Source organism: Odocoileus virginianus, chromosome 14, assembly GCF_023699985.2.
Source record: "Odocoileus virginianus isolate 20LAN1187 ecotype Illinois chromosome 14, Ovbor_1.2, whole genome shotgun sequence".
Taxonomy (NCBI): Eukaryota; Metazoa; Chordata; class Mammalia; order Artiodactyla; family Cervidae; genus Odocoileus; species Odocoileus virginianus.
In genome coordinates, this window is record NC_069687.1 from 59,956,318 (window position 1) to 59,968,652 (window position 12,335).

At 36.7% G+C, this 12,335-nt stretch overlaps 1 protein-coding gene across 2 annotated transcripts; it reads right to left on the reverse strand.

The window, feature by feature from the left end:
- Positions 1-1,896: 1,896 nt before the first annotated feature.
- ANKRA2 (ankyrin repeat family A member 2) lies at positions 1,897-12,327 on the reverse strand. 2 transcript variants are annotated; one of them, XM_020875485.2, is made up of 9 exons: positions 11,818-12,327; positions 9,457-9,848; positions 8,685-8,843; positions 6,621-6,686; positions 4,510-4,607; positions 3,898-4,023; positions 3,569-3,635; positions 2,984-3,064; positions 1,897-2,414 (listed from the first exon to the last, which is right to left on the reverse strand). In XM_020875485.2, exons 2-9 carry the CDS (start codon positions 9,743-9,745, stop codon positions 2,359-2,361), a joined length of 942 nt encoding a protein of 313 aa, XP_020731144.1. In that variant the 5' UTR covers positions 9,746-9,848; positions 11,818-12,327; the 3' UTR covers positions 1,897-2,358. The 2 variants fall into 2 exon arrangements, with proteins under 2 accessions (XP_020731144.1, XP_070332910.1); XM_070476809.1 differs by lacking the exon at positions 11,818-12,327 and adding an exon at positions 11,547-11,803.
- Between the last annotated feature and the right edge of the window lie 8 nt (positions 12,328-12,335).

Genomic DNA, 12,335 nt, shown 5'->3' on the forward strand with positions numbered 1-12,335 from the left:
TTTTTTAAAATTTATTTCTAATTGAAGGATGATTGCTTTATAGTATTTTGTTGGTTTCTGCCAAACACCAGCATGAATCAGCTATAGGTATGTGTCCCTGCCTCTTGAGCCTCCCTCCCCATTGCACCCCTTCAGGTCACTGCAGCGCCCCGGTTTGAGTTCCAAGTCATACAGCTAATTCCCATGGGAAGCATGAATTATTAACCACTGGATGGCCAGGCAAGTCCCTTGAAAAATTTTGCTAGTGTATTTCACTCTGTGGCAGAAATGAGCCCTAGTCCTATACTAGGTAGTGAGCACCTTGACAGCGGGACTGTTTTTGTGCAATATTTAACCCTCACATCAAGCAGTGTCTGGTACATGAGCTCTAAATAAATTTTTATGCAATCAACAAAAACTACCTAAAAGGTATTTAATTTTTAAAAGAGGAATTTTATAACTGGCCCTAATTATCATTCCTGTTGTTTTAATTAGCTTTGTCTATTTCTTACAGGAGTTTTCTGGGGCTTGTTATCAGGGACCCTGGGGCTAAAAGGCATAGCACTAGAAAGGGGAATTTTGTTCAATATATTCTCTGAGATCTGTTGGTTGTCAACCTGAGTCAGATCAGGAGAGAAGTGGTCATTTTAGAGTCAATCCCAGCATAGGTTTTTTGGTGCCTGTTCTGTTGTGGAGAGCACTTGCAAACAATACTCAAGAGTGATATACCCAAATGGATCACTGGAGTTTGTTACTTTATGGTTCAGCAGTAACAAATTGGCCTGTAATGCAGGAGATGCAAGAGATGCTGGTTCTATCCTGGGGTTGGGAAGATCTCTTGGAAGAGGAAATGGCAACCCGCCCCAGTATTCATGCCTGGAAAATTCCATGGACAGAGTAGCCCGGCGAACTACAGTCTATGGGATCACAAAGAGTTAGATGTGACTGAGTACATATACCCACACAGACACACACACACACAATATGAATAGGAACTAACACTTCATGGATATGGGCCCTTAGTAAGAAAAAGAACCAAATGGAAGGGTAAATGGTTTAAGGTAAAATCAGTTTAAAGCATATGCTTGACATGGGGGAAACACTAGTACTATTTTCACATATGACTGAGCTTGCCTTTGGAGTGAACATCTATTTTTTTCTCCCCGTGGTTTTCCTTAGGAGACTGTGCCTCCTGCCTTCCAGGTGGTCTGGGGGCAAGCATGGGTTGTTAAACAGTCATCTCCGTTCTCCCCTCAACTCCATACAGTGGTGCATTTATATCCAGGGGAAATGGATTTCTGCCTCCTGGAAAACTTAATCCTGAACCCAATGACCAATGAGGGGATTTAGCATTACCAAAGAGGCACCCAACATGGCTGGCCATGACTTCCTGATTAAGATAGCCGGTCTAGTTTCAACCTTTGGGACTGCCTACTTCTTCAGCTTTTCCTTCCATTAATTCCCTTTTGCTTAAATTAGCTAGATCAAGTTTATGTGGCTTGCAACCCACTGTAGTAACTGATGTCACACCTGTTTTCCAGATGAAGTGATTTAACCCAAGTCCCACCCTCAGCGGTCACACCAACTGCGAGCTCATGCTCTCTCTTCCAGATGTTGGTGCAGCGTGAGTTTATAGTGCTCCTGGAGTGGAAGTAAAGAACATCTGACTTTTATTGAAGAAATGAGTTTTCTTTCCCAAACGACTTTCCTACCGAAAAGCTTATTCACAGGAGAAAAATATTCTCAATATACTTCTAGAAATGGTAATAAGTCTACATTGATTAACTTACATTGAATTTATTTTAACTGTATTGTTTGATCTAATGGAGTACCCTGGCAGGACAGAAGGGTTAAACTAAAAATCCTAAACAACTCCCTTAATAATCTTAAGTAATTATAAAGAAAAACCTGCAGGCAAACAGCAAAGAAGGACTTTATTCATTTATAACATCATTTTGTAAACAATCACACTGTGCATTTTGAAATTCAATAATAACAAATTTTTTTTCTATGGATTTATAGCAAACCCTATATAAAGTCAATGAGTTAATAGAAGAGTGAAGATGAATAGGGAGGAATAATTTCCAAAAATGTTAAATTACAGCACTTGATACAAAGACAGATAACCATCTGTACCATAAAAATTTACATGCCACAAAACACTCACTTATAATTTTAAATATGCAGTAAAACACATTTATAAAAAAAGCATAAACATTAACTTTTTTATAAACCAGTGACTCAGAGGAATACTTATTAAAACTTACTAAAAATCAGTAAATATTGCAACTGAGGTAAAAATTTATAAGTAAACAAAACTATCATTTATAAGGGCCAAAAGTAAACCGAAGGGCAGATGACACTTTCTGATGACTCTGTCTACTCCTTGATGTTCTGAAGCAGTTTCAATAAATGGGACTCAATAACCTGTTGAACTAAAACAGACAGGTGATCAAGACTACAGCACGCTAATTACAAAATTTTAAAAACTATCAAATTCAACTTAACCTCACCAACTTTTTCCTAAAATAATTTGTAATTAGGATATACTCATAGTTTGAGGAGATAAGATTACAATGCAATACGTAAAACTTAGTCTATCACTGACTTTAATAGTTGTTCAAGTTATTAGATTTTTCTGTTTTTGGTTTCTAAATTTTAGAACTGAAGCAGAGTCCAGAACACAAAGTTGTTCTAAGGAACAGAGAGAGGGCAACTACCAAGCATTGTATAAACTTGCTATAAAACATTAAACACATCTGTAAATAGGTGTGCACTTATCCTCCAGCAACTAATTATTTGGGTGGGTGAAAAGTAACAGTAACAAACTCATTTCTAGACTTTCTAGGAATCTGTTGATTTTGCCCACAATTAAAAGTATATGTCAGGAGTTAGGATAACATACATGTTCCATGACTGCAAGTGGTGAGAACAGTTTAGACCACTGGCTTCTATTATTATAGAACTTTACTAAAATGGAACCTGAGAATTCTAAAACACTTACCACTTCTATAGCCCAGGGCTACAGCTAGATCCATAGAATTATACCCAGAGTCAGTTTCAATTGTTGGGTCCGCTCCATTTTCTATACCAAAATAGAAACATCTACATAAACAAAATGAAAACGTGGATATGTTTGCCTATGGTGGCTCATGTGCAAATGGCAGGACAGATTGTTAGCAAATTTGGAAGGCATTTTCGGGATGGTCTGACAAAGTACAGAGTCCAGGAAGGACATAGAATTCACTCTGGTGGGTCAGAGGGAAGACACTTTAAACATTCAGGCATCCTCTAGAGCTTAATGCACAAACAGACAGAACTTCGGCTTAAAGACAATGTAGATAGGGAAAAGAGAAAAAAGCCATGGGTTCACACGTGAGCTCTGAAAGCAAAGCAGCCAGGACAGATGCTGTGACTGCAGGCGTGCTGTGTGATGGAGCTGTGGCTTACATGAGAACCTCAGGGAAGGGGCTGCTCCAGGGGTGCATAATGAATTCAGTGAAAGCTCATGATTCCCATGAGGCCAGCTTGTAAAAAAATAATGTCTTCATATGGCATTTTCTAAATATTTCCACTTTTATCTGCTTACCTAAGAGCATTTTTACACATTTCACATGATTTCCATGTACAGCGTAAAGCAAAGGTGTCCCTCCATTCTGGGGGAAAAAAAAAGGTGATTTAGCTTTTCAAAGATAAGATTCAAATAATTTAGTGCTGCTGTGTGAAGCTTTACTAAGAATTGGGCATGTAGAAGTAGTTTAAGCTAATTTTAAAATTTTGTGAGCAATACTTAAATCAAAATTAGGACAGTAACTTTTTCTTCTAGGCGTTTCATTAACTAAAGGTAGTTAATTATTCTTCTAAGTGTTTAATAAAATATAGTTTTCCAAAACCTAAAAATCAGTATTATAGACTCACCCAATCATACTCATTTACATCAACTCCACAATCCAGCAGCATTTTGACGATGTCTGTGTAGCCCTTACTACAGGCCAACGACAGGGCACTTTCCCGACCTTTTCCTAAAAGCTGGGGATCAGCGCCCTGGAGTGGGAATGGAGACAAAAGACTTCTCAGTTTTTTGAAAATAAGAACATTGTTACTTTTGTCAATAATAATTATAGGTCAGGTAACATTCTGGGGTTAACACAGTACTAACACAAACGTCTACTCCTGGATGCTCCCTTATCAAGGTTGTCTGAAGGTCTTCCTTCTTCCCTCTACCTGGATCCTAACTATCTTGCCACTTGGAGCCAAATTACATCTTCTCCAAGAAGCTTCTCCTATAGACTTTTGTTCCCATTGCGTTTAGTAGGGGCTGGGCATTCACTTCTCTCTCACTGCTTTATGAATGACTAGACTTGCCTGTTTAACTAGATCCAAGTTCCACAAGAATAGAAGAGCATGTAAACTTTCTTTTTTTTTGGTCCTCTACCATTACATCTAGCTGGCTGGAGATACAAAAACTACTATATACTTAACTGAACTTGAGTAACTGTACATATACATTGTCTGAGGCGTTTTCCTTACATTCTGAAGTAGAAACTCTACCACAGCTATTTGCCCGTGTGCTGCAGCCCACATCAGAGGGGTAAATCCTTCTTCGTCCGTGTGGTTGATAACATTTTCTATTTAAAAGAAAAGCAAGTTTTGTGATCTAATTTAACAACCACATATTAATACTGCTATGAAAACACTGGCATTCTAAAAAGGTGACTATTACTCAGTAAGGTTCACATTGTGCAGATTTGGGTTCACTGAACTCCTACTGTGTTTTTGCAATTTTCAGTCTGAATGTATTAAAATATGCCTCAATGTACATAGTTGAGTTCAAACAGTACATTATTAAAAGTATAAACTACTGGATACAATACAATGCTAGGTACAGGACAGTCCGTAGAACACCGGACTCAGAATCGGGAGACCAGAGTGTGAATGCTGACTGTCGCTTTCCAGCAGTGTGACTCTAGACATATCATTTAACTTCTCTAACATCCAGAATAAAATCTTGCTCATCTCAATGTAAAAGTGGGAGGATCATGATAAAAATTAGGTTAATGATAGCCCTTAGCATTATATAAATACATATTACAGAAAGTCCAAAATCTTATTAAAGCTATTTTTACTCCCTAGTTAACATTGCTGCCTTTGAATTTTCTAAAATTTTTGGTATTATAATGTGAATGAAAACTGAATGATTTGAAAAACAGTTTTATGCAATTCTACCTCAAAACCATTTTTGTTCCCTAGACTCAATCTACTGGGTCCACAGTTTTGTCCCTAAATTTATTTAGTATATTGAGAATAAGACCTTCATATATTTATAAACAAACAAAAGATAAAATAAGTCTTTCTTATAAAAGAATGACATGATTCTAAATGATGAAATGAGTCTTTTTTATCAAAGAATGACATGATTAAAAAAAAACACTCTTTAATCATATGCTCTGCATTCAACTGATAATGTTGGGACAACTGGCTAGTTTTTCGAAAAATGAAAATAAGAGTAAAGCTCTATCTTTACCTCATTACACCAAAACATGTTCCACATAGGTTAAAGAAATGTAAAAAAGGAAACCACAGAAATTCTAGAATAAGGCATGAGTGAATTTATAAACTTGGAGTAGGAAATCATCTCTAGGCAAGATATAAAACTTAGATGTCACAAGCATAAAAGTTTACCACTTAAAAATGTTAAGCTTTGTTTGAAAATATCATAAAGTCAAAGGAAAAATGGGAAACTGGGAAAAAAATATATGCAACATAAAGCATAAAAGTGAACTTCTTTAATTTAGGTAAGAGCTCATATAAATCAATATAAAACAGGCAGTTCACACAAAAAGAAATTCGAATAGACCATAATTTGAAAAAGGCAAACAAAACCAGTATGAAATACCCATGAGATCAGCAAAGATTAAAGTCTGATAGTATTCGTGTCAGTGAAGTTATGGGGAAGTAGAAACTCTAACTCTGGTGTGAGAACAGGGCAAACATCTGGTTATATGTATACAAAAATAAAAATTCATATACCTTTTGACTCAGTAAATATACTTGTAGGAATTTACCCTATGGGTATACTTCAAAACAATGCCAACAATATTGTTACTTAATAAAAACAAACTGGAATCAACTACTACCAGGGGGACTCACTAAAAAATAAAGAACACAGCATATATAATAAATGCAATACAATGCAAAACCACAGACCTACTAAAAAAGAATGAAACAGTCTTTGTGTGTTTACATGGAAATATCTCAGAATTTAAGTGAAAAAAAGTAAAGTGCAATGCAGTGTGTATATTTTTTTTCAAAAAAGCACACACACATTCTCACATGTAGCCCCAAGTATAAACAGAAATATCCTCCAGAAAAGTCTTCTGAAAATATAAGAGACTTATAGTGTGTGCATTTGGAGAAAAGTCTAGGGTGGTAAGTGAAGCTGTAACTTCTATACATGACATTACTATTTTTTAAAAAGTATCTATTGGGTTATCTGCCTGGTGAGATTATGCAACTATTTCTTTTTTTTGCAACTATTTCTTTTTTATTTTTATACTCTCTTCTATAAAAATAAAGTAATAACAAATCTGACAAACCCTATTAAATTTGTTTTAAATACATTCTTAAGAATAGGCTAGTACCTTGTTCGATTCGAGTAGCCAGGTAGAGCATCTCTCCCTGGGCAGCCAGCTGGTGAACAGATAGAGCTGAAACAGTATCATAAAAAAGTTTCACGTATCTGTAGGCTATATCATCATCATCTCATTGTTTATGTTTGTGTAGCAATTTTCTTCTCCAAAAAACAATCCATCATTTTATTGTTTAGGAGACGTGCGTTCAATCCCTGGGTTGGGAAGGTAATGGCTACCCACGCCACTATTCTTGCCTGGAGAATAACATGGACAGAGGAGTCTGGCAGTCCATGGGGTCGCAAAGAGTCGGATACCACTGAGTGAGTAACACTTTCACTTTTCAACTTAAAATATAGCCTAATATTTGCAAATGTCAGCATTATCTTAAATATATGAGTCTGAGAATTGACTCATATATGTTTAAGGTAATTCTGACAGCTGCAACGTGTTACTGTCAATGAATATGCAAATTGTTTGATCAATTATTAACAATTTAAATTGTTACTGATTTTATCAATTAAAGAAATGGTTTAGGTACTTAATTTTTAAAATCTCTCTTGGGACTTTCCTGGTGGTCCAGTGTCTAAGACTCTGTGCTCCCAATGCAGGGGGCCCAGGTTCAATCCCTAGTCAGGGAACTAGATCCTGCCCCAACTAAGACCTGGCACAGACAAAAATAACAAATAAATAAAAAGTTTAAAATCTCTCTTTATCCAAGCTTATAAGGAGGTTGGCTCTGAAAGACTCTTGTGTTTTAACTGACTGAATTAATTTAAGTCCCAAATATTATTTCTTGAAATAATGGGTATTTCTTAACTTTAGGAGAACTGAGGAAATAAATGAAAACCTAGCCTTGAGAGTAAATTCTGGAGTGCAGATCTAGCTCTGGCCAACTAGCTGTGTGAGCCTGGAGAGCTGATTAAACACTTTTGTCTGTATCATGAGGGATGTGAACCACATGATCTCCAGCTGTTTTTTTTTAAGCTCAGAAACTATGGTTTTGGGGAATTTGCTGGTGGTCCAGTGGTTAGGACTCAGTGCTCGAACTGCAGGGGCCTGGGTTTGATCCCTGGTTGGGGAACTAGGATCCCTTAAGCCTCTCAGAATGGTTAAAAAAAAACAACCTATGGCTGGAATATTTTAAAGTAATCTCTTTATTTTAAAACAAAGCCAAACAGGCACAGTTATATCATAACTCACTTTAAAATTAGTATCACTCGATCCTTGACTTCAGGTGATATGACTGGGTGGCCTTAATACAGAAAGGAAAGCAATTGGGAGCCACATGCAAATTTATATAAATGTCAATAAAAAAAAAATCAGCCTGAGGTGGAGTTAAGAGTCATGAATTCTTTCTGGCTTACCTGTCACAGCATATGATTCAAAATCTGGAAGGATATAATGTTTCCAAAGTAAAGACATATTTCACCACGCTTTAGAATATAGATACATTTACCTTATATTCTCAAATACAGTTCCTAACATCAAACTGCTGACTGGTTTTCTCTTATTAAGAAATCTGACCTATATAGAGTATTTTCTAATTTATACAGAAAATCTTCATTTTATTTCTTTCAGAATAACTCTACATTTAAAAAATTGTAAATTCAAAGTTTTTAAAGAGGTGGTTTCATATTCATATTATATTCTGATTAAAAATTATATTAGAGATCACTCAGTTTTACTACAAATTATTTATTGATCAGTGATCTAGTTTACCAGTAAAACCCACTCCAAGAACACAAAAACACAATGTCTTGCTTTGCCCAAAGTTCAGAATAACTCATTTTTTATATTTCTATAATTCATTTTTTTACTATAGTTTTTATAGTAAAACTATAAAGCTTTTAAGAATTAAAATTTCAATCCATTCTCAACAGAGAAACATAAAACATGATACACTTGAATATGCAATAATATGTTAAAGTTTTAAATTACTAAAACTATCAGGATATTACTTAAGCTTTCCAAAACAGGATATGCATTTAATGAAAATAATGTTTCAAAGCTAAATTCCTGAAACTATTACAATAGCAATAACAATATTTTCATACAGCAGTGGGAAATACTTACAATTTGCTAACAGAGGTGTGGTTGAGACCTCATTTCCTCTGTGTTTGTTGGTTAAAGTAGTTGACTGCTTTATGGGTGAGAAGTGCTTTGTTGTAGACGGAGTGTAGACATGCCTTACTTGAATTCCCGGAGAAGGAGATGTGTGGATATTGCATTCAGCTAGGTAAAATTAATTTAAACACATTAAAACAATATTTTAACAACAAAGCATTTCAAAGTTCTATGTCAATGTTTACATTAAAAAAAATATAAGATGTATAATATCTTCAACTGGTTCTCAAGTGACATTATTTTTTGCCATAAAAAATTTGTACAAGTTCCAGAAAAAAAAAAATCAATATTAATCTTGAGCAATATTATCCAAAGAGAAGTTGTTTTTTATTCAATAGATGGTTATAAAAGTAAATCCACAGTATGATGACAGATTTCACTGCATTAAAGCACAGAAAGCTAATGCCAATCACATATTCATGGAATTAATTCATTTATAAAAGGCACATATTTTTTTCTCCTGTAATTTTAAAAGGTACAATAAGAAACTTTAGTATAGAATTTGTAAGTAAACATAGGTCAAGCAAGAAATAAAAAATCAGCATGTACTTATGGACATTATATAACATGAAATTATTTAATTCTGGTTTCTGTGAGATTCTAGAAAACCATATTAAAAGGTGACTTCCAAACTCTCTTCCCAAACTAAAATTTCATGAACAGAAAGGAAAAGACAAACAAAAACAAAACAAATGCAGATATTTATACCATAACTTTCAACCTTTAAATAGGACAGATGCCACCTCCAGGTCAGAGTTAACCTGATCTTGAATATTTTTACTGTCCTCTTCATTTAAGGACTTCACAAACCGAGAGCAGACATTCATATCAAACCGGTTAGGCAGTATGAACTTCATCCCCACGGCAACACCCTGAGCCGGTCCTTCTTCCGCACTCGAGTCCAGCTGACGTTCTATTTTAATGTCTGGCATGCCACTTAGACTGTAACTGCTAGGACACTCTTCCACTATCAGCTGCGCTCCAATATCCAGATTTGCTGATGTAGCCATGATTTCAACTGAGTTTCAACAGTTAAAACATTCCTTCATGATTTCCTCTTGGTTTGAGAAGAATGGTATACTATGTATTCTTTGAATTTGGGTATTAAAACATCTGAAAGAAAAAAATTAAAAATATATCAACTTAACGTACAGAAAATAATCATTTTCAATCACATATATAAACAGTGCTCTTACAAGCATCGATAGATAATAAAAAGCATACAATGTTCAGAGGTAGAAAAACCTGGATCTGAGTCCACGTTTCACCATTTATTAGCTGATGTGAATCTGTTTAAGTTCCTCAACCTCTCTAAGCCTCAGTCTCACTTGTAAAGTGGGGATATACCAATAATCTCACAGAATCCTGGCAAAGATCAGATGAAATACAGTAACACTTTCACTTCCATTGCTAGGTCCCAACCAACTGTACTTACCCTTACCGTCCCTTTCCTATTACTGAATACCACCAACAGGATTTTTTAAAAATCAGGCTAACAACAAAAATAAACTTTTCATGTAAAAAATATTAACCTCTGAGTTCATTTTTTAACATGTTGTTTATAACTGGCTCTCAGTTTGAATTTAAGAAAAAGATAGAACCTATTTGTACCCAAATGTATCAGCAACTACAGTATCCTTGATTCCTGAGTAGTGAAAGGCTTTACAAAGTCTTGGTTATGATAACTGAAGACATATTTATCAATCAGTTTTTGTTCAGATCAAGTGGTAGCAACTTAATCCAGGTTTTTATTAATATGAAAAATAAAAAATAGATTATGAATTGGTTTCCTTTGCTTTAGCATCTCTAGGATATTAAGATTTAAGTATAATTTTTGGCCCCAATCTTTGAAATAAGTATTAAGAAATAAAGTTAATGATTTTTAACCAAATATTGATTGTCAAGACATAAACCCAATAAATGTGAATTCTCAAAATACAGGTTATAAGCACACCTGTTACTGAGTCATTCACCACTGTTTTAAATGAGTTTTCAGTAAGGTAATCACTAGCACTTTCCTATGGACCTTAATATATATACTCTGAAGAGAAATTTCATTTTTGTACCTAAATTTGCTTCTAAAGAAAGAACTCCAAGATATATAATTGTCCTAGATATATAGTCACTGAGACAGGAAGAAAATAAATAGCATTCAGTTAATTTTTTCATAATCTTCCCAGCGGCTCAGTGATAAAAAAATTCGCCTGCCAATGCAGGAGATGCGGGTTCAATCCCCGTGTCGGGAAGAAGGAAATGGCAACCCATTCCAGTATTCTCGCTTGAGAAACCCCATGGACAGAGGATCCTGGCAGGCTGCGGTCCACGGAGTCGCAAAAAGAGTGGAACAGGACTTGGGGACTAAACAAAACAATTTTATCATATTAAGGCTTACTGCCTCAGAAATTTTGAGGGTGCCGGGTGTTTTAAAGTTGTAATTAAAAATATTTTTAAAAAAATAAAGTTTTAATTAAATGGAACTAAAAGAGGATCACAGTGGAGCAAAAGTTGGCAAATCACACATTTTACAGATAGCCCCCTGTTTACAGTTTTAAAGCACCTTCCAAGATTTTTATAACAATCCTTTTAATGTTTTTATTTAATTTTTATAACAATCCGTTGAGTAGTCAGGGCAGGTAATCATAATCAATGTCCACCGTAGAGAAGAGAAACAGGGAGCTCATGACTCCCATCACTCCGTTCATTAAAATAAAAAGCAGCACTAAAGCAAAAGAAACCAATTCTTTCTAAACCAAGTGGAAATAGAACGCTTATCTTAACACCAGTCTAGAGAGGAGGAGAGGCAAAATTGACCGGTTAAGCCGTAATTTTGAAGTATAAGAAGGGGCGGGCAGGGGGAGACGATCCAGAAGAGGAGGCGGTGAGAAAAAAAGAGGTAAAGGTAGGATCACCTCAACCTGTCAGAGCCCAGGGAGAAGGGGAGAGTGGCCCTAACGAAATAAAATGGGCAACTGGGTTATTCCCCAGTGGGTGCTAGTCAGGAACCCCCGGCCCCCCGTTCTTCTTCATCCTGGAGTTGCCCTACGAGGAAAGGAAGGTGCTATGAGAATGAATGATGCCTCACAGGCGACAGGTGTCCCGGCGTCCCAGGACAGGAACCCGCTGGAGGGGAGACTGTGGCAGGGAGGGAAGTCTCGCTCTGTCGCCACCCGCCAGCTCTGCCCGAAAAAAATCCCAGCGCGGCTCCGGCACGGCGGGCGGAAACTCTGGCTCAACCGCGGCGGGCTGGTCCCGGGAACAGGGACTGGAGGCTGCCCGGGTGGGGGCGCAGGGCCTGGCGACCACGCTCAACAGCCCACAGAGAGTCGGGCCTCTCCATCTGCGGCCAGACTCACTGCAGGGCCCCAACCAAGCCCCGGCTTGTTTTGATAGCGACGTCACTTCCGATTTCTGCTTTCGGTTTCCGGCCAAAAACGTTCAGCGTTGTTGCAGCCGAGAGAACTTTCAGGTATTTTCCCGCCGCTTTGCTGCGGGATCTTTACGTTCCCAGTAACTACGGAGATAGCGTCATTTCAGCCACGGCTCTGGGTCTATCAGGCCTTGGCCTCGCCCTCTGGCCACACCTCCTTCTCCACCATGGCC

Coding starts and splice junctions, on each gene's coding strand:
- ANKRA2 (XM_020875485.2), bottom strand. CDS start 9,745: ATGGCTACATCAGCAAATCTGGATATTGGAGCGCAGCTGATAGTGGAA. Junction 8,844..9,456: donor GGCATCTGTCCTATTTAAAG/GTTGAAAGTTAT, acceptor AATTTTACCTAG/CTGAATGCAATATCCACACA. Junction 3,636..3,897: donor ATGTAAATGAGTATGATTGG/GTGAGTCTATAA, acceptor TTTTTCCCCCAG/AATGGAGGGACACCTTTGCT.